This window comes from Terrapene carolina, unplaced genomic scaffold (assembly GCF_002925995.2).
Source record: "Terrapene carolina triunguis isolate 2854851 unplaced genomic scaffold, T_m_triunguis-2.0 Scaffold210, whole genome shotgun sequence".
Classification (NCBI taxonomy): Eukaryota; Metazoa; Chordata; order Testudines; family Emydidae; genus Terrapene; species Terrapene triunguis.
The window spans coordinates 34,798,165-34,820,439 of NW_020664561.1; the positions used below are offsets into that span (position 1 = coordinate 34,798,165).

The following is a 22,275-nucleotide window of genomic DNA, read 5'->3' on the forward strand; positions in this document are numbered from 1 at the left end:
TTTTTTCCGAGGTGGTGTTTTTATCATTTAAAATTCTTCTAAGAAGCAATCCCACAATGAATACTCTCTAAAAATAGTAATACCCACAATCTGTTTATCTGACTCAACAGTAGCCACGAGATGACATGGATGATGCTGTTACAATCGTGACCAAACAGCTGAAAATACAATTCTACTTCCTTGGTGAAACACCAGCTCTGTCTTCTATAGAGCTACCAATAAAATATTTTTTTGGCAGGGATTTCAGCATCCCACTCTTACATATAATAGCATTTGATTATATCCTTCTCCCCAACAATTCATACCTTGCTTGTCTTTATCATGCAAAGATTTACACCCATGCTTAACTTTCTGCACAGTGAATAATCCAACTGAGGTCTGGAACTACTTTCAGCATGCAGTTAGGCCTCTATAATGTCTTTGCAGGATCATGGCCTTAGCTTGCAAGCTTTTTGTGTATGTTGTCACTACTGAGTTAGCCCAGATGATTGGCACCTGAGTCTGAGTATAAAAGTTAATTTAGCCCGGTGTGAGCTATCGCACTACACAGTCATACCTGAGTTACTGCATCCTCACGGGTGTGCTCTCTTGTGTGTGTGTACCTAGGACTTCTTGGGGCACATCCCATGGTTTTCTGTATGTTTTTTCCCAAGTGAATTGTGGAAGAACTTATTTCTTTATTATTTGGCGTATGCAATCTGGTCAAGCCAAGCCATAGCATTCTTATCAATTATGTTCAAGGCACGAAGATCTCCAGGAAGTTGAGTTATTTTGCAGTCCTCAACAATGTGTCTCATGGTTTTGTGGCTGCCCCACATTGGCATAGAGGATTGTCTCTAAGACTTATCTGTCCTTCTGGATGCACAGACAGAATTGTGGGAAGGCACTGGAGGACCATCAGCACTCAAGTGATTTAGCCTACATCCTCACTGCAAAGTAGATGGTTTACCAGCCTGATTGAAAATGAATCACTGCTCTAATTCATACCCCCAGGTAGTCCAGGTTGAAAGCCAGTGCCAGGTTTACAATGGCGCCAGTGGCGCCATGGAGCCAGGCCCATGCTCAGAAGGGGTCCCAGCCTGCTCTGCTTGCACTGCACCCTGAGATGGGGTGACCAGATAGCAACTGTGAAAAAACAGGACGGGGGTGGAGGGTAATAGGTGCCTATATAAGAAAAGGTCCCCCAAAAATGGGACTGTCCCTTTAAAAACTGGACATCTGATCACCCTAGCCCTGAGACCCCACCAGCCTACTGGCTCGCCCCACCCTGCCCACCACTTGCTCCTCTCGGCCTGCCCGCCGAGGGCTCCTCTTCACCCCCTGGCCCCACCCACCGGTTTCTCTCTGCCCCCGGCCAGATCCCAGTGCACCTCTGGCTCCAGGCAGTCTCTGCTTTCCAGCACCCGGGGGCCCCACCTGTCTCCCTGGAACTGAGCTGCTTGGGACTGCTGCAGAAGCCTGGCCAGTCTCAGCCAGTTGGGGCGGGGGGACAGTGTGGAGGGCTTGGCTGGACCCCTCCAGGCAAGAGGGTCCTGAGGGAGGCTGGCAGGGGCAGGCCTTGGCCTGGCTGATCGCACCACTCCCAGGGCCAGAGCAATTCCCTGCCCCGGGAACTGCACTGGCAGCTCAGCCCGGCAGACAGTCGCCTTCCAGCAGGGTCGGTGAATGCGGCCGGGAGGCAGGGCATAGGGGAGGGGGTGTCTGGAGGGTGGGTGGGTGTGCTGGGCTGTGAGGGGGTGGCAAAAATCTGTGTGCTCGGGCACTAGGGAATGGCGGTTCTGTGTGGGGTGCTGGGCAGTTGTGGTGGGGCTGTGGGCAGGGGGTGCTGGGCAGGGGTGGTGTTGTGCAGGGCGCTGTGCATTTGTGGCAGGGTCTGGGCGGGGCCGCTGGGCATAGTAAATCCAGGGGGGCTCTGGCCATAGGGAATCGGAGGGCTGTTCCAGTGTTGGATGGGGGGGGGCGCTCTGTGGCGTGGCATAGGCCCACCCCCGAGGGGAAGGAGCATGCTGGCAGCACAGGACTGGGCAGGCCACTGTGCGTCTGGCACCTGCCAGTTTGTAAATAGTGCCTTCGCACTGGGCGGAGCAGGGCCACCCATGCCAGGCCCCTGGCCAGCCCCTCACTATGGGGACCGACCCCCACCGTGCCATGCTCCACTGCCCCCATATATGTTTGGCGACAGGTCCACAAAAGGTTAATCCTGTTGAAAGCACTCCTGAGTAAGAGCCCAAGTTAACTTTTCATTGAAGACAAACCCTTTATCGGAGAATGCTCACCTTCCTATGTTTTGTATAGGACCTTCTACAATAAGATCTAGATCCTTACTGGGGTCTCTGGCTGCTATTGTACTAGAAATAATGCACATCGTAATCCTGATTCTGCAGCTGCTAAAATATGAAACACTTGGCTTGGGAGAGAACACACATCTTTCCTGCATGTCAATATGCTGATGTATTTCTCTGCAATTCAGAAGAACTGCTGTTCCCAATATCCTAGTCAAACCACATTAAACAGCCACCAACAAAAAAGGATGATTAGCTGTTAGAAGTAAGAACTAGTGCGGGGGTTAAGGGAGGATTTGCCTTTTCCCACAACATACATCCTTGTACAACTGCTGAGGTGAGTTACCTGTTCACTCCTCCAACCCCTAACTTTCTCTGGAGTATCACATGTTGGCCACTACCTCTTGAATAATGAAGGACATCACAGATACCTGGTTTGAGCTGGTATTGAAAGTCTTATGAGTCTGATCTTGCAATCCTGACAATGCAATTATTTTTGTGAGATAAAGTCATTGGGCAACCTCAACTGGAGCACCTTCTATCAGCAGGCCACAGTATGAGAGGCACACCTAGCACAGGGTCCCTCCTCCAAAGTCCCAAAAAATAGTCCACAGTGTCTAATGGTAGCCCTTGTGGGATTAATTTATTAAGAGTTCCATGCATGTATAAATCATAACAGAAGTTCTACTACCATAGTGTAAACACTACATGCAACATTTATCTCTGGCATCTCTCACCATACCCTGATTTTCCACGACAGCTCCCAAATCTCTCATGTCCTAGCTCTCCAATGCAATCCCCTCCAGTCCTTGTACTAGGACAACACCCACACACCCTCCAACTGGAGTGAAATCTTACTCTTCCCAGCAGGAAGCCCCACAGTCTCTCTGCTGAGAGATCATCTTTACCAGGGAAACATCCTTCACTCCCCTTGGAGTCACAGTTCCTTTAGGCTCAGCTCTTCAGCCCAAGAGATGTTAGCAAGTAAGCTCCGCCACTGCTCTCTTGCATTCAGCCCTCATCCCCAACTCTCCAGCTTAGAGCCAAGAACTCCATCTGCTGGTCACTGGCTTTCAGTCCTCCAACACTGCTTGTCTGGCCTGGAGACACCAGCCAGAAAGCCCATCTTACTATTTTCCTCCTGCCTTCTCCGAGGAACTGCATAATTTCCAGGTGCTAGCCACTCTCATCCTCCCCTGACTAACTCAATCTTCTCTAACCCTGTGCATCACTTCCTGGACTTTTATAGCCTCCGGGTCCTGCCCCACCTTCCCAATTGACCAAACTGAGTGCATCTGTTCTGGCACAGGGGTGCTGGATTACTTCATTTACAGGGGTCAGCCACCCTCTGACAGAGGCTACTTGAGTGAGTAAGGGATGGTAGGATTGAGTTATATGTGAGTGAGATTACATAATGCTATTTGTAGTATGGCTCTGTTACAGTGGTTTTCAACCAGTGGTGGTACACGTACCCCTGAGGGTATGCAGAGGTCTTCCAGAGGGTATGTCAATTTAAATCAGGGGCCCAATGTAAATTACAGTTTTTCAGTGGCAATAGAGTTGAAATTAAGGCCTTATCTAAACACAGAAATTGTACTGCTTTAACTATACTGGTACAGTTAAAACACTACAAACCTCCTAGTAAGGATGCAGTTATACCAACAATTTATTCCCACACTAGAGGGGAATAATAAAGAACCTTTACAGGCAAGTAATTGCATTCAGGGGTTGTACTAGTATACTGTAATTATTTTGGTAAAAATATCACATCCCTGACCAAAATAGTTACACTGCTCAAAATCTGTGTGTACACTAGGCCTTTGCTGGCATCCAAAAGCAGTTGTTACTGATATAGTAGTGCAGTCCCCAGCATAATTGGGAGCTCTGGCAATAAAACTGCTTTTGGATGCCAAACAACATTTTTGAGATTGGCACAAAAACTAAGAGTCCTGCTTCACCACCTGATCTCCCCTGACACTAAAAGCACCATATTTTCTTTCTTCAATTTATTAATTTTTTAACCTTTTCCACAAGCCATCTCTCTCTAGAGACCCCTTTTCAATTATTGTAAAAAGATATAATGGATCCTTTTTCACACTTAAAAGGGCATATTTTGTAGCTGTCACCATATCCATGTTCATCATTGTTGTGAAATATCAGTTTCTTTGCTAACCTAGTGTGGAATTTTTGCTTCATAACTGTTTTATCTGACATCAGGGTAACAAAAGCTGATCAGCACAGTGTCCAAATGGCACTTTGTTTTAATGTTGAGGGCAATAACTAAAGCAGGGAATAGTACTTCTAGAAGGATTCTGAAGGGCTCTGGAATTGAGTGAGATATACTAGTCAGTGGAGCATCTGGTAACTGAAGGAGGTTCTGGGATTTGCCTACTTCACACAATCTTTCCTCCTATTCCTGACTATCCACCGGCTTTGCAGTTGATTACCAAATGAAGGGTAACATTTTTGAGAAACGACTTGTTAAAATTTTGGAAACACAGCACTGGCTACGTACATTGCAATCTTTTTATCTGAGGTTGATTGCAGACTGGGTCATTCTACGTCCAGTTGCATTTCTCACAAAATACCTCTAGCCTTGCATCATCTTCGAGGGACAGTTTATGATTTTCAGGGCCACTAATTCTATGTAGCCTATCATGGCTAAATATGATAATAAGTATATATTTTGCCCCTCACTGTGGTATCTCCCCCACAACCATCCAAAGACATGGCCTTAGAGAGTAACAGTCTCAACTTTTTTGGGTCCTATCTGTTGGTGAATAAAGGTGGAATTTCTTGTTTGCGTTTTTTACTACTGCTGTGCACTAAGCTGATGGTTTCAATGACTTATCCATAATTCCTCAAGTCCTTTTCCTTATTTTATGATGGATCATTGTAGCATTTAGAACATATTCCCTAACTTGGTTTCTTGCTCTTCCACTAAATTACTTTACGGTTATTTACCGTTCTGTGATTTTGGCATCTGCTGGATCAATCCCCTGAATTATCCAAATCCTTTTGAACCTCATTGCATTGTTCTTCTTTGTTTGCTTTTTCTCCAAATTTAGTATCAGCAGACTTGCATAGCTTGTAACCATTTAATAGATTTATAAATTTACATTAACATTTATTTAGGTTAATAGTTACAGGAAAGGAAAGAAACAAAATGTTGATTAACAGTGCTGAAATTTAACCCAGTAAAACTATTGTTACCAAGGGATTTCAAAGACTTTGTTATTTGTCGTATGCTGATGGACAGCTAATTAGAGAGATAAGTAATGTCATAATTTGGTTTGTTGCTCCAGGAGTGGACCACAGTCCACAGAGTTCAACAGTGCGCTCTGCAGCCACAGGATCATCATATTTGGAGTGAGTTTTTTTCTAACCAAAACAATTTGATTCTGCACAAATCCATGAATGTCACTCTTCTAATTTTTCTAGGCACCATTATTATGGCTGGAGCTGGTAATGCCTCCTATAGTTAAGTTTGCCAGACACTTCCCATTACAAGACCCTTCTTTTCCTCCAGCTGCTTATAACTTTGCCAAAATTCTGTGGTTTGGGCTGCAATTTTCCATGCTGGGTGTCTGCATCAGGCTGGTTTTTGTTTTTGTTTAATTTCAGTTAAAATAGTTCAACCATTTCTGAGAATAAGATTAGGGTAAAATATATTGTTTTGCCCAAGTTAAACAAAATTCTTACAAAATTTTGTTGAGCTCTAGCACCCCCATGCTCTGGAACAGGGACTTGAAATTTGGCAGGGGTGCAGGGCTGGCTTTTTTATCATCTCCATGACAATTTGCCTAAATTTGGCTACATTATAAGGTTCTGAAAAAAATTATTTTGCACATGCTCAGTAGAGACTTGTTAAAGTCTGGCAGCTTAATATCTCTGAAGATTCCACCTATATTGAACATGCTCCAGCCTACGACTGCAGTGGCAGAGCAGGACTTTCCCTTCAATTTCTCCTCTCAGCAGCCAGGGGCCACTGTGGTACTGGGCACAGGAACTGAGAGGAGGAAGACTATCTCTCCTGTGCTCCCAGTGCTCCCCCTGCTGGTGACCTGGCAGCATGGAGGAGTCGGAAGCAGGCTGACTGAAATACAGAAGGATAAGGAGCTGGGACTTGAGGGAGGATGGGGGGAGGATGGATGGAGTAGATTGGGTCCAGTAGCCTGGGGGAAGACTGGTTCTTGCAGCTGGGAAGAGATATTGGGACTGCTGGACAAGGAGCCTTGGATCGGGAGCCAGGGGAGGAAACTGAGACCAGGGTTCAGGTGAGATGATAGACTGGGAGCTAGTCTGTGGGAATGGAAGTAAAGACAGATTGGATGAGGAGCTGGCGAGGGAAGATTGAGACTGGCTGGGCAAGGAGACTGCGACATGGAGCCCCAAGGGGGAAAGACAGGAATGAGGAGCACAGGGAGGGAGACTGGGACTGGGCACCAAGGTGTGGGGCAGGAGTAGTCCATAGGTAGACCACGGGCCAAATCCAGACTGCCAGATACTTTTGGAAGGACCCCAAAATCTTTTTATTTACTTATTATCATTATTGTTGGAGGTTTTTTTTTAATATATATATTTTTTCTCTGGAGTCTGGACCTTGACTATACCTTAACCAAGAAATTTGGACCTTGGCAAAATAATTGACTACCCCTGGTGGGGGGACTGTTGGCCCTTGGACTCAGAGCCTGGAAAGGGAGACTGGAACTGGGATGAGGAGCTTTGGGAGGTGGAGACTTGGGGTACGTCTACACTACCCGCTGGATCGGCGGGTAGTGATCCATCTATCGGGGATCAATTTATCGTGTCTAGTGTAGACGCAATAAAATCGATCCCTGATCGCTCTGCCATCGACTCGGGAACTCCACCGTGGCGAGAGGCGGAGTCGACGGGGGAGCGGCAGCAGTCGACTCGCCGCCGTCCTCATGGCCAGGTAAATCGACCTAAGATACGCCGACTTCAGCTACTCTATTCGCATAGCTGAAGTTGCTTTCTTAGGTAGCCCCCCCCCCCCCCCCCCGCAGTGTAGACCTAGCCTTGGACTAGCTAGGCTAGGAGATTAGGACTGAGACTGGAAGAAAAAGCTTGTGTGGGGGTAAAATGGGGAGTGATCCTCTCCAGACCCTGGAATTTAACCCCAAATTCCTAAATCCAAACATTCCTCTGTTGTCAGCAAATAGCTGTCACTACTAGCAAAATGTGTGTCTTTCCCCTCTAATCACAGGACCAGATAGAGGATGACAATTTATATCTGCTATCAGTTATTCCTTTAGCTACAGTCATAGAGATCTGTGCAGTTTATCTAAAGGTTACAATCTTGCTGATGAACCATATGGGTTTCAATATTATGCCACATGAGGAAACATTAAAAGAAAATTAAGATTGCAAAATCAAGTACTCAGAAATTAGGGAATGCTAGAGTTAAAGTTGTCCCTGCAATATTAATTTGGCTCTCTTTTGCATATGCATTATGATAGTCTTTAACTCCATGATCACATAATATTTTTCCAAAATGCCCCTGCCTCATTCAGAGCACAGGAAGGACTATACTCTGGGGATGAATCAGGGTTATGTAGTCAAGGAAGTTGTTGTTTTTAGGACCCTTACATAATATACTGCAGATGTTGAAAGGTGTGTAGTGAATGAGACAGGGAATTACAGGAACAGAAGGGACGTTCTTGTGGTTTAGGAAGTTGAATATTGCCCTGGAAGTAGGGTGACCAGATGTCCCGATTTTATAGGGACAGTCCCGGTTTTTGGGTCTTTTTCTTATATAGGCTCCTATTACCCCCCACACCCTGTCCCGATTTTTCACACTTACTGTCTGGTCACCCTACCTGAAAGATTAGATTCTATCCTTGCCTCTGCCACAGAATGCCCTGGTAATGCTGGGCAAATCACTTAAACTCTTCACAGGTAAACCTGGCCCAGACAGCTTTAATTCTCACATTTCCTAACTTCTGAGTGCTTGACTTTGCAACATAAATGTTTATTTAACTTATTTTTGTATATAATAGTATGCTACATTAAAATAAGTCTTTGTCTTAGGCCTTGTATACATTGGAGAAATTTGTTATGTTAACCACTATTGGTGCTTCCTAAGATGACTATAATATACCATGTCTTCATGATTCCAACAATGTCTAGGCACTCACACCAACATTTTAAGTTCAAGCAAGGCTAACCACCTTGTAGTCCTCCTCCATCCCAATATACACTAATGCAGAACCAGCATAAACAACAAATGCTAACTTAGTGCCCCAATACTCCTCCCATTGTTATCCAACAGTGCACCAATTAATGCTTAAGAGGTCTGTCTGGCCTAATTTCTGAATTGTATAGGCCTACGGTAAAGGTTTGTGGAAGCCCCTTTTCCAAACAAATAGTATTATACACACCATAGCATTGACTTCTCCATTGATGTAGCAAGACAATTTTTCATCAGCGACTCAGAAGACATCTCCTTACAATCACATGTGGTGCAGCTTTTTTTTTTTTTTTTTCCTCCTGGTAATTTGGCAGTGTTGTTTGCCAATTATGCTTGGTGGTATAAGGCAGACATTTTGGCAGTGATGACCCACAGGGGCAAAAAGAAGATCTAGTTGCGGCTGAAGTGTTTGTGGGCCTATGCCCAAACGTCCAAGTGGATGCTGAATACAGCATCATTTGGTCCATTAATCAATACCGGGGCAAAAATTAAAAGGGCTGGAGGCCGAAGCAAGGCACAAGGCAGTGAGGAAAATCTGATTCTTTTATGAGGAACTAAACCATACTCTTGGGATTTACCCATCAATGCCACCTGAAATACTGAGGACAGCACCAAGGCATCATGTACCGTGATGGTGAGGGGGGTCAGAGGGAGAGAAGGAAGAAGACAACAATGTCTCCATTGCCCCAATGGAGATCAGGAATGAGTAGGAGGATTGGGAGATCGCTGAAACAATGCCAGGATCCTCTCTTTGGAGAGTGAGGATTAAGAGGTGACAGCAGAGATGACGGTGATGCTGCCTTGGGAATGGAGAAGCCTGATGAGGGGCTTGCAGTACAACGCGGCTTTTCCAGAAATTATATTATTATTGTGGCTGGGTTTGCAAACTTGTGGCTGGAAAGAGGCCACCAGATTCTTTCGACCCTCTAGTATTGCTGAGGTGGGTGGGGGCAACCTCACCTGGGGATGAACGTGCCCCCTCAGTTCTGACACTACAGCAGCGGCCCTATTCCAGCCCCCTCACACCCGAGCTTTTCGCCGCCAGATTCTAGAGTTTGTCGTCGTCGCCGCCGCCCCCTCCCACCACGTTGGGCCGCATGGGCCAGTGTCTGCAACACGAGCGGGAACCCCAGCACGCCCGCTGCTGTCTGGCCCGTTGCATGGTGCTACGGGCTGAACTCTGCGTTGCGGGTGCCGCCGCCTGAGGCACACGCTGTGCTGCCCGCTGCGTGCTCCCCCCTCAGCGGTGCTCTCGGCCAGCGGGGCTCATCCACCACGGGCTGCGCTGAGTCCAGTCCGCCCGCCACCTCAGAGCCGACTCCTCACTCCCAGTCCCGCTCCCAACCTGTTGCGCTATTAGCATAGCCCCGCCCCTGATGCGGAGCTGCCCAATGGCAGGTGGCGGGCGCGAGGGGGCGTGCCCGGGGCGGGGCTGGGAGCGGTCGGGGGACGGGCGGCTGCGGCGCTGGCCGGAGGGTGTGAGTTCAATGGGCAGCGCGGAGGGATGCGCAGGGGCCCGTCGCGGCCCGGCTGCTGCCTGCGCTCGGGGACTCGCTTCTGTTGCCATCTCACGGCGTCCCCCGCCGCCCTCAGCCCGGTAAGGACCCCGCCCGGGGGCGCGTCTCGTCCCGTCCCTGGTGTCCGGCCCGGACAGCTGCTGTCGGCCGGAGCGTTGGGCGCCCACATGGGGTTGCAGGGGCCGTGCCAGGCGCCGCGAGGGGCGGCCTCGGGGGAGCGGTAGGGGAGCCGGGGGCGTAGCCTGGGTGGGGGAGCAGGGTCCGGCCGGGGGGTCTGAGGGGCTTCGGGACTCGGCTGTCGCCGCGGGAGTGGGGGCTCCCCGCGATTGTCCCCCCCGCCAGGCAAAGTGCGCCCTCGGCGAGGCGGGTCCGTCTGCCCCCTGCGTCCCCATCCGCTCAGGGCTCCACGCCCGGGGGCCCCTCTGTTTGGGGCATCCTCCCTGTCTGCGGCCAGCGAAGGGACCGAGGGGCGGCTAGGAGCGTCCCCTAAATCTCCTGCCCCATGAAGTGCCTCGTCCCCCTCGGCTCGGCCCTCGGTGAACCCCCTCCCCGGCCGGGCTGCTACCTGCGCCCATTGCCGCTCAGCCTCCCCCTCTCCCCTGCGGTGTGTTTGCGGCTCGAGCGGCTCCTCTCCATTGTATGTAAATCCTGGGCAGGAGGGCGAGGACGTGCGAGTTGGCAGCTGGCTGCATCGGCTGGTCGAGGGGGCCCCTGCCTGCCGTACAGAGTCCTGCTAGGAATGCGAGACATTCCGTGTGCGAGGCGTGGGAGGCAAACCCTCGCTGCAATCGGGCCCAGTTGGAGCTACACGGGCAGCACTGCTGTGTGCTCTGGCTGCATTTTATAAACAATCCGGGTTGAGAGCTTTTTACTGTTCCTTTTAAAAACAGATTTGTAGATTTTCGCTCCAAAGGAACTCTTCAAAATGTGGCCTGGTAGGGAACTTTATCGTCTGCGAGAGAAAATTGTGCTGAGAGAGCAGATTTCTGAAATAGTTGGTCTGGGGTGTGTGTGTGTGGATTGGTTTATTTGGGGGTGGGAAGGATGGTTTGTGATGGGAACTACTTGTTCTTAACCAAAGTCTGGAGATATTTATAAGAGTTGTTTTGGACTTTCTTCAAGAGATTCTAGCCTAAAAAAAAGTGTATACGAATGAACATGAAACTTTTTTTTTCTAGTAATGAAATATGCGTGTTCTGGGAGGAAAACTTTTTTTTTTTCTCCTACCTCTGTCTTGTGACAAGTACAAGTGAGGAAAAAATAGAAGAGTGTATCTACAGCAAAAATTTGACTAAAGGGGATAAATATTATGTAATTCCTAATATTACAACTGAAAGAGTATAGGAAAATATCTTTAAATTTTTGTGTATTTTAGTGTTTATACATGTCTTACTGTGTCCCCTGAATAGTCATTGCTGTCTTCCCCTTTTTGTGCGAGTTAGTCACACAGTAGTAGATGAGAGAAAAACATTTTCAAAAGAGGGAAATGTAAAAGCATAGTCATATTAAGGGGGACTGGTCAAATACCCAAAACTATGTTAAATTCATTATTGAAACTGACTGTCTTTAATTTGACAATGTGTCCTTTTTAAATAATGTGGAAAATTCTGCTTATGTCTCAGTAGTAGAAGATGTTACACTTGTTGAAAGAAGGAAGCGGTTATGTGAAAGACAGGATTGCAAAGTAGCTTTCTGGCTAGGAGACTAACACATGGGAACTGAGGAAGGTTGCACAAATGTTTTGCTCAACCCTGTGTTTGTTTAATGTAAACTTCACCTGTAATCACCTCCTCCACACACTTTAGCAGGTTTCTATTAATGTAGTTGTTATGTTGGAATTACTAATTTCATTTTCAGCATTGTTTATATATTTTCTTATAGTGTTATACATACTACTTCAAAACAATATATATTATCAAGGCAGTTAAACTGGGTTAGTTAAACTCTAAATTTTCTTTCTTTTTTAAGCATCTGACAAACCAGTGATGCTGTAGCATAAATTTTTTTGACCTAATTTCCTCCTTTTTATTATTCCTGGTAGTTTTAAAACAAAATGGAGAAAAGTAATGGAAATGCATGAGAATACTACCTGTCAGAACATATAGTGGGAGTATTCAAAACAGAGGAGTTACTGGCTTCTTTAAATTGTCTAAACAGATTTTGAAAAATGTATGCAATACCCCTTTCAACCTGCAGTGAATACCTACGATTATATTATAATAAATTCTTGCTTTCTCATGTTTATAATAAAAATAGTTAAATTAGCAACTTCACTGAGGTGCAAACAAATGTATTGTAATCTCTGCAATTCAAAGTCTTAACCATTTGGCCTTTATAATGCTGTTTACAATTGTTTTTCCTCTGAGCTAAACATACAATGTAAACATAAATTCTCTTCTCTTAGTGTTTAGAGGATAAATGTTGTCATTTATCAAAATGGAACCATACCTGCCTTTGCTACCTGGAGCTTTATCCTTTGAAGTGAATTACTTCACTTGGCACAATGAAGTAGGAATGACTCTGGTTTTCTTAAATTAAATGAATAGAGATGGCTGCTTAGCTATATCAATTTATTCATTCCAAAGTATAAACTTTCTTTGGGAGTGAACTTCCTAAAAAGTGCTGTGCTAAAACTAAAATAAAATAGAACCCCCTGAAATTAACTCCTGTAGGTTTTACAGATTGAATCTCAATATCTGACACACTAAAGAAGTTACATTTTTGGAATCTCAGTAGCTTCTTTGCTTTCCTTTGTTTTTAGTGTGAGTTACTGTTATTAAAAACAAAAAAATGGCAGTTGTCTTAAAGTCCCATGTTGCAATTAAACTTTAGCCTTTTTCAGACTGTTTTCCTTTTTCCATCCAACTGTGGTAGGCCAATAGGATCCCTATGAAATTTTACCATGTTTAAACATGGTAACCAACAATCTTATTAACTGAAATGGTGTTGAACATGGCCTAGTTGTCCATGTGTTTTTGTTCAGCATTATGCCAATTTTTTATGGTTGTTGGGAACTGTTCAGCCATGGTAAAATTTTATAGTGTAGACCCAGACTCAGGGTATGCATTATAGAGTGTATTAAATTAGGGATTCATGAACACATGTTCAGGAAAGAGAACAGTTCTTTGGAGTAAATTTAGAGATTAGTTTGTGTAGCTCCAGGACAAAGCTTATAGACTACCTTCATGCACCACCTCCACCTGGTCTTCAGGTAATGCTAGCATTAATTAATTATTTGCTTTATAACTTCAGATAATCAAAGGATTTTAAAACAATTTGATTTAAATGTTTCAATATCCAAGAATTTAACATTGAAAATATTTCCAGGCATTGTCAGTATGAAAGTTTTACCTTTCCAATGTTGTTCTCTTCCATTAAAATATCACCCTCTTTTCTCCTCCCCCCCCCCCTTATTAATTTTAAGGGCTTCGTCTTTGGCCTTTCAAATGGACATTAAGTGACATTGAATGTTAGCTGCAAGAATTTTATAAGTACTGCATCAGCTGGGATGTTGCGACAGAACGGTGGAAGTAACAAGCGTGGTTTGGGATTAGCCCGACTGTCTACATCCAATTTCTTCACCATCTCCAATTCAGGAAACTGGGGAATGGGGCGCAGCACCAAGAGCAACTCTCTGAGCAGTATTAGCTCCAACTCTGATTGCTACGACAGTCCTGTTGTGGATCCAGAATACATCATGCAGTTGGTGAATGATGTCAGAAAATTTGCAGATGTGCTACTGTATTTGAAAGAAGCCATTCTTTCAGAAGGTATGTCAGCTACTTTATCCTATTTCTTAGCTGATTTGAAATTCACACACACAGCCATACTCAGTAGGAACAGTAGCAAACATTACTGTGGTTTTTACTTGTGTTTTTTCTTTCTGCCAAATACTTGCATGATTACAGGAAGTGGTGGATGTTACTTTGGGTGCTACATTTCCTCATCAAACACAGTGCATTCCATTTCCTAATGAGACATAACATATAGAGCTGATACGGTTGGTAAGACTTGAGTAGAAGGAAGGAGGGGAAAGTCTGGTTCCCATCAGACTGACTGAACTGACACTGGAAAAATAGTGAAACTTTAAATCAGTCCTTTAAACAACTGACTGATGTTTTTGTAATTACAAAGTATACTGTTGATATTTTGGCTAAGATCCAGTTTTCCATGCTATTACAACTGTTACTGGTCTAATTTTAATGGAGTTTTAACTTTTCTGTAAAGCTCGCTTTTTCCAGGCCAAGGTATTTTTGTTTACCATCTTCTGCTAGCAGGTGGAAACTACAAATTTGCTTTCTTAGCCCATCCTCCTGGAACACGTCACTTTTTTTTTTTTCTTTTCTTAGGGATTTTTTCTTTCCCAATTTTATAGGGACAGTCCTGATATGTAGGGCTTTGTCTAATAGAGGCGCCTATTACTCCCCACCACCTGTCCCGTTTTTTCACACTTGCTGTCTGGTCACCCTATCTTTTCCTGAAAGGGAAATGCTATCAGTTTTTCTTGGTCAACAGCAGGAAAGCTTTTCTGAAGAGGTGTTCTCTTGTTAAAACTATGAGCTATGTCCAAACTAGTCTGGTATGGGATCCATTGACTGCTATTAGCAGTTTCTCCCACCTGTTTTTACCTGTAGATAGTTGCAACTCCTTTTCCTCCTTCCACCACTACCATCCAATTGTCCCTTTTCTCTTAGTTGCAATTCTAGAATTGTAATGAGCAAGTTGACTTAATTATCTACTTTAAGGAAAGGAAAAATCCATTGAAGTTCTAATTTTCATGAAGCCTGTAGCACGTTAAACATTTTTAGTAAGACACAGTAGTCTGTATAATAGCTAGAGCTAGTTTGTGGATATGGTCTAATACTTGCAGCTTCAAGTGGTTTCTCACTGAGAAAAACATTATTATTGCTGTTACTAATGTGGCTTATGATTTCTTACAAACATAACCAAAGATCAGATTTATCTGTGGTGTGGGGCGTCCTCTACTTTCCTGTTTAGATTTTGGGTCAGTGTAACAATTGTCACATAAATATTCTGAGGATTTCTGACTTAGCATCACCCCAATAACTGCCTTTGGTTACAAACAAGGATAATAAACCTTAGCTAGAATGGAAACTGCTACTTTCCTGTCATTTGAGGTATTCCCACTTATGTTGAGGTGGCCTCCAGGATCTAAGTTTTATTTAGACAGGGGAAAAAAGAGAGATTCAGGATGTGAATGTAGCCACCATATTGTAAACAATATACTGTTTTGAGTCTGCAGTTACAGTGAAAGAATTGCACCAGAAAAGTGGTGAACAAGTCTTAAACGTACAGGTAACTTTGAAGCCTAATACTGACTTAAGCGCCACTATTGTTCACCACAGCTTGACACACGGGTAGATGTGGTCATTTGATGTGGTCAAACATGTCTGTCTGGCACCTCTTAACATCTGAATGGACAGTCCACAGGAAACAAATGCCAGAACACAAGTGTATTCTAGCAGCCACAGAGGCAGTTTTAATAAATAAACTCAAAGGCCCCAAAATATAGTGTGGAAGGTAGGTTATGCAATCTCCTTTTAGTCTAGATCACACAATAACTTTATTAAACTGTTTTCACTTTTGTCAGCTTATTAAATTAATGATCTTTTAAAAGGATGGATCTTTAAAAATTTTCTGCATCTATTGGGTGCTGTTACTTGACACTTTGTCCAGAATACATCTGCACAGACTAAGAATGTGTGGGGCCCTATCCCCTGAGCCCCGAACCCACCCAACCTCACCGGCCGCCGCCAACTCCGAGAGCGAGCCGGGGAGACCTCACCCACCTACCAGGGGGAAGGGACCTTACCCCCGGAGCCCCGAACCCACCCAACCTCACCGGCCACCGCCAATTCCGTGAGTGAGCCGGGGAGACCTCGCCCACCCGCAAGGGGGAAGGGACCTATTAAACACCCCCCCCTCCCCCCGCTGGGCCTTTTTCCCTGAACCCCGAACCTACCCAACCTAACTGAATCCCACCACATGAGGGTCGCCCCATCACCATTACCCAGCCCACCTACTTGTACCCAGGACTATTTATACCCCCTATGTGGATGATTGACCCTCACTGCTTACCAACTGTGTCTTGATCTCGCCCACCGCCCACCCCCCCCATTGGAGACACTACAGTCTGTATGTATTATGTGTGCTGCCAACCCTGACATCATAACATCCTCCCCATACTCTGTATGTTCCCCCAATGATCGACAACTGACTCTTCAAATCTTTTGTACCGTTTATTTTTTAAAAAAATTCTCTAATAAAATCTCAGATATTGAATAATGCAAAGGTAAACTTTCTTTCAAACTGAGGTGCTCTTCTTTGTACTGCTGACCAATAAATTGGCCCAGCATTTAGGCTGAAGTTAGCAGCTGGCAAATTTCAGAGTAAACAAGGAAAAGCAACTTCACACAACATGTAACTTATGTGTAAAAAATCTCTGACACAGGAGGTCACTGAGACAACACACTGTTTACATATAAAAGGATGGATAACTTTGGTTGCTAATAGTATTTATGATTTACCACCTTCTGAAATTATCCAACTAAATAATCAACTGTATGGGCCAGGAAGGAATTTCTCCTGACTCATTTGGATATCATTACTTGGTGACTTGGTGCATTTTTTATATATATATAAAAATTTGAAATTTTCCTTTGCATTGTCTGGTATTAGTACTGCCAGAGTCAGGATACTGGACTTCATGATTAGTATGTCAAATCATATCTTTCCAACTAGCAGTGAAGCTGTAATTAATTTATAATTTTCCAATTGTGTGCATCTTCAAACAGCTGTAAAGCAACCTGTTGGAGGTGTTGGTGTAACTTTCTTCAAAATTATGCTGTCTTCAGAGATTAATTAAGATCACTGGACCAGACTTTTGAGGTATATAGGTGCCTGGTGGGATTTTCAAAAGCACCTAAGGTCCCTAAATACCTTTTAAAAATGTGGCCTATTGTGCGTAGATTCACCAAAACATTGTTCCCTTGGGGACAGGCAGTTGCATTTATAGCACATAACAGCACAGTTGGAGATGCAGCTCTCAACTGCTGCTTTTTCTATTCCCCCAGGTGACCTCATGATGTGACTTAAAAGCAGGCAACCAAAGTCCATGTCTCTCCTCCTTCTTGAGTTAATGCTTCCCTCAGACAGTTGGCAAACCTTGGTCACTGTGTACCATCCTATATGCTCTTCTTTGCTGTGTCCAGGCTTTCTGAAGCCATCTAAATAGATTTATGTACTGCACTCAACCATAGTATTGTACTATGGAGCCCCAGTTCCTAAGGAGCCTCCTCCAGTTCTCCGCCAGTCTTCCTGGAGAGGATGAGAAGAGCTGCTTTATTTTTGCAGACTTTTATCCTTGGAAAACTTCAGTCTTTCAGAGAACCCAAAGCCTACTTGCTGAAGTTTTCTGTGCTACTGTCAACTATTTCTCTGTCATACAGTGTGCTGTAGCAATGCATCATCGATCAATAGAACAACCTCATGTTGTGCATGCAAAGACTGGAAGTCAAAAGACACTGAGTGTAGGTACTTTATGCTGTTTCCCCTGTTGCTGCCAATGGATCTCTCAATTTTACATTGAAAAGGTAAAATAAGTTATAGCTTAAATAGTACCAGAATTCTCTTGGAAGGGCAGGCCTGGGCAAAGTGTTTATTTTGCCAAATGAAAATTTGTGTTCAGTAGCATACATAGGTGTGTTAACTTGATAGCAGGCAACCATTTATTGGCCTCTGCCACTTCAACATTGCTGTGTTTTACCTACTAGTCTTCCATTTATCTGACAAACATTACCCGATTCTATTAAGTGTGATGTCTTGACTCCATAAATATTTTGCCTTTTCAATGCAGATCGACAACTTCTTTTGCAACTATTATTGTTAGTGCTAATATTGCGGGCTTTGACCTGAGGAGGAAGGTTATATAATGCAAAGGCTCACTTAACCAGTACCCTGACCTGGCACAGATTGCTTCAGCTAATCTTCAGGGGCTGACTCTTCTTGCATTGGAGTCAATATCAGAAGTCCCATTGATTTCAATAGGCTTAGGCGCTAAATTTCCAACTGGATTAGCATTTATTTTCCCTGTTGGAAGGGTTTGGCAGTTATTCCCATGGTTCAGTTTTATCATTTTTCTGGTTCTTCTGAGGTAGTGGTGTACTCCTGGGTAAACTATTCAGGTAAGTTACCTTGCATTGAAGAATGTATTTGTGTCTGAACTAGATCATAAACTCCTTTTGAATGTGGACTTTATCTAATGCTTTGTAAAGCAGCAAACATACTGGTGGTCAATAAATAATTACATGAATACTGAACTGCAGAGATTTCCAGAGAGGAGAATGCTGCGTGTTTGAGTCTTCTCACTTTTTATGTCCACTGCAGTGGCATTTCCATTTGCACTAATTAAATGAACCTTGATACAGACTTGATACAGACTTGATAGTTGATACAGACTTATCAACATTTTTTATTTTTGCTGCTTGGACTTCAGGGAGAGTGCTGCTTTTAACCTAAGGTAAAGTAATTGGCAAATCACTGCAGTACTGTTCTTCATGGTTTCTAATGAGCTTTAGTCAGAACTTTGTCCTATCTAGCAGTTGTTGTTGTTGTTAGATAAAGTGTGACTTAAACAGAGTTTGCGAAATCTACTCCGCTGGTAGGAGTGGGAAGTTTTATCTCTTGCAAAATTGTTTCTAGTGCTTATGGATAGTGCTTGGTAGGTTCTCTCATGAACAGTGTGTAAACTATCCAGTGCCATTTTCCTGAGCATGCAGACAGCTTTTGTACTTTTGCTCTGGTTCATAGCTGTATCAGGTGTGATATACCAAGGCAATATTAATCAGACTTTGATCAGTGCATGGCTGTTCAGAATCATTTGGGAGGCTTCGAAACTTTTGAATCATGTCAGTTTCATGTTGCTTTGTGAGCAGCAGCACTGCTAGCCTCTGGAGTTATTCACAGAATAAGAAGAACCAAAAAATGGTAGTTGAGGGAAAGAATAATTTTGGTCTTCTTTTCCACCCTTCACAGCAGCCTGGTAGCTGTAGAGTAAGGGATACTTGTCAAGGAAAATTACAACAGCCAGGAGGCTCCAGGTTGGGGAAGTAAACCAAGGCCTTTTTTTCTTTTCAGAAGCTTTGGTTATGGGGGCTGAGATGCTCACCAGCATGGTGCCCAGGGACTTCACTGGTGGGACCACTTCCTCTTGTTTCTGTGTCTGCCTCTATTTAGTAGGTTTAGTCTTCCAGTTAGCAGATACCTGATCCATTTTTTAAGCCCCAGGCTTAAGGCAGCAAGCTAGAGAAATAGTTTACTTATATGGAGAAACTGAAAATGGCAGCTTGTTTGAGTGGATCAAAAATGGAGCCTTCGCTCTAAATTCATCAGAAGAGGGTTTTGAATAGCTCTTGTGGCACATAATTGTCAAACTTTATAAGGCAGTATACAGACTAACCTGGTGTCTATCCCTCTCTCTGAATACCCCTTCCTTTTGAGTCCAAGCATTAAGTTCAAAGTGAGTGTTGTGCTCATGAGATGTGAGGATCAGCTGAAGCAGGGCCTCCCTGAGAGGGACTTTACCCAACTCTCAGCTCTATCATTGTCCATATGTTGTTAAAAGATCAGTCTTCTCTGGCCAGATAATAAATCAGTGCGGCTAAAGGGGAACATCTTGGTCTAAGTTCTGCACTTGAGTAAAAATTTCAAGACTGAATCTATTTTGGCTAAATTACATAAATCAAAATTAGTAGATCTCTTGGTGAAAACAGCTATTTCCCACCTAGCTCAAAATTAGGGTTAGGCATCCTTATTCTTGTTGGGTAGTGTCAGAAACAGCTGACTCTCCAGATTTGACCTACATTTCTCTGGTGTCTTGAAGTAATAGATTCCGTCATCCCTCAGGATCACTGTCAGTTGCGTTAGGGTCTTGTGGGATTAAAGGTACTTCTCCTGCATTGAGGGAATCAAAATAATGGCCAACCCAGTATAAAGACATCAACACTCTTCTAACACAATGGAATGAAAATGGACACACGAGCTATTTGCGTGAATTTAATTTGAAATTATCACACTAGATTTTTAAAGTCTGTTAATGACCTAGAGGAATCCCTTTCCTCTAGTGATTTTTAAAAAAAAAAAAGTAACCCTTTTCTACGCATCTTTTCTGGGACCTGATCTGGTCACTTAGAGTTGCATCAAGCAGTGGAGATGCTATATTCTTACTTGAGTGGTGCCTCAGATTTCAGGTTTCTTTATGTACATTTAAAACATACCAAAACAGGTGCCAATCCTAAACTCCAGACAGCTTTAATAAGAGTTTAAAAGCACAGCAAAACACTTTTTTAAAAATCCCAAAAATAAGTCAGTAGGCCATTTAGCAAATGGAAAAATGACCCACATTTAAGTCGCATCCCTCTCTCAAAAGCACCTGTATGATGGTCAGCTCTGAAGTGTGTCCTAAAGCTGCCTCCTCGGACTGTAACTTGCAGCAGTAATGCCGGGAGAGGGTGGCAAACCCTTGAGTAGGAGGCTTCCAGGACACCTAGGGGGAGACTTTCAAAGGCATAGGGCAGTCAGGTACCTATTAAAAATCAATGAGAATTGGATGCCTGATTGTCCTTTAACTTTAAAAATCTCCCCATTGTGCTTTCTATATAGTGTGGGGATGAAGGTACCCCAATGCATTGAACTATACCTAGTAACTTGCAGATGACCAATTCATATAGCACAAGTGTTGTAGGTGCACAAGTGAGAGAGGCCTTTTAACAATTATGCTGCTGCGCTCTGTACCAGATTCAGTATGTGTTTAATATGTAGCCACAAGCAGAGCACATGGCCGTAATCTGATCTTGGCTTGACAATATTATGAGTAGGCTTGGCAGGATTTGATTAAAGTTGAAGTTAAGTGTCTTTCAGCTGAAACACTGAAATTGATGAAAAAATCCATGGGTAGCAGGCCTGCACAAGTGCAGCCTTCCCCCTGCAACTTGTGCCTGCAGGGATCGGGTGTCCTCAGCACTGCAGCAGCGCAGGGAGCCCACTGCAGCCATGTGCTCTCTCTTTCACCCTCTCACCATCTGGGAGTCCAGGCGCTGTCCCTGAACAGGAGTCATTCAGCAGCAGGTGGCCTCCCTTGTAGCCGGAGAGCTCATCCTCCTTGGACTCATGATTGGGGATCTCTACCCCAACAGGCCAGGACTGCAGTCTCCCCTGCTTCTTGTGGCTGGGTGTTTTGGGCCCTTCAGCCATAAAGGGAGCCGCCTGTAGCCCTGCTGTTGGTTCTGGGAATCCCCTGCAGCCTCGCTGTCAGTGCTGTCCAACCCCCCCTTTAATTTCATGCAACTTTAAAAGTTAAAGTGGTTAAAAATAGAATAAATTTCTTAAAGATAAAATTAATTGTCAATTCTGTTACTACTAGTTATGAGTCATAGTAGTGAGGTCTGCATCTGGGAGAGAAGGCTGCAACCTCCTAATCAATGATCTTAAATGAGCAAAGACTATTCTGGCTACTCCTGATCTAACCAAACACTTAAATTACAGACACACCCCTTTGGTCCAGAGGAACAAGTATAAACTTTACCATACCATCCAGTTGCTTTTCTCAGCCCACCAACATCACCTCTTATCTGGACTGAGTTTCAGCCAGCTTGCTCTCAAATAGACTCTGAGAAAGTTGATGAGCTGTACTGTTGGGAACCAAATTTGGTGGTGGTTACCTATTGAAGGCGTCTCATGTAACCCATGCAACTAGCCCATTTGCTTCTCACATGTTGAACAAGAGGGAGGACAGGATAGGATTCCTCAGAGGCACAGGATTGCTCTTGAAAGAGAAGCGATTGCCCTACATTATCCAATTTCTCCAAGAGATTAGAAAAAATCCACCTTGTTCATTTTGTAAAGGAAAAATTTATAGCCACTAAGTGGACATTCTCACCCGTTCGAACCAAAAGCATGGGACAGAGCTTGCAAAGTTTAATATTGACCAAAAAATATCCTAAATATTTAACTTTGCAAATTTGTGCAGTATGCCATTTTTTAAAATAAAAAAAAAACTTATGTAGATTGGTGCCACTACCATGTTGTTTTGTTGTGATGTCACCGACATAGTGCATGGTAGAGCATCATTCTGAATGATCTCATTGAGATTGATCCCCATCAGTTTGACTTCAGGGGACCAGGTGGGAGTGCTTATAGAAGCATAGTTTCTGTTCCTAGTGCGAGTCCAGTTCCATTAACTCAGCTT

General features: G+C 44.2%; 1 protein-coding gene across 1 annotated transcript in view; it reads left to right on the forward strand.

Annotated features, from left to right (window-relative positions):
* The first annotated feature begins 10,060 nt into the window (after nucleotides 1–10,060).
* LOC113407219 (rho GTPase-activating protein 29-like) overlaps nucleotides 10,061–22,275 on the forward strand; it is a 74,073-nt gene continuing 61,858 nt past the window's right edge. Inside the window, exons 1-2 of the mRNA XM_026655428.2 lie at nucleotides 10,061–10,090; nucleotides 13,435–13,780. Of these exons, the coding sequence (XP_026511213.1) occupies nucleotides 13,519–13,780 (262 nt within the window). The 5' untranslated portion in view covers nucleotides 10,061–10,090; nucleotides 13,435–13,518. The remainder of the gene's footprint in view (nucleotides 10,091–13,434; nucleotides 13,781–22,275) is intronic.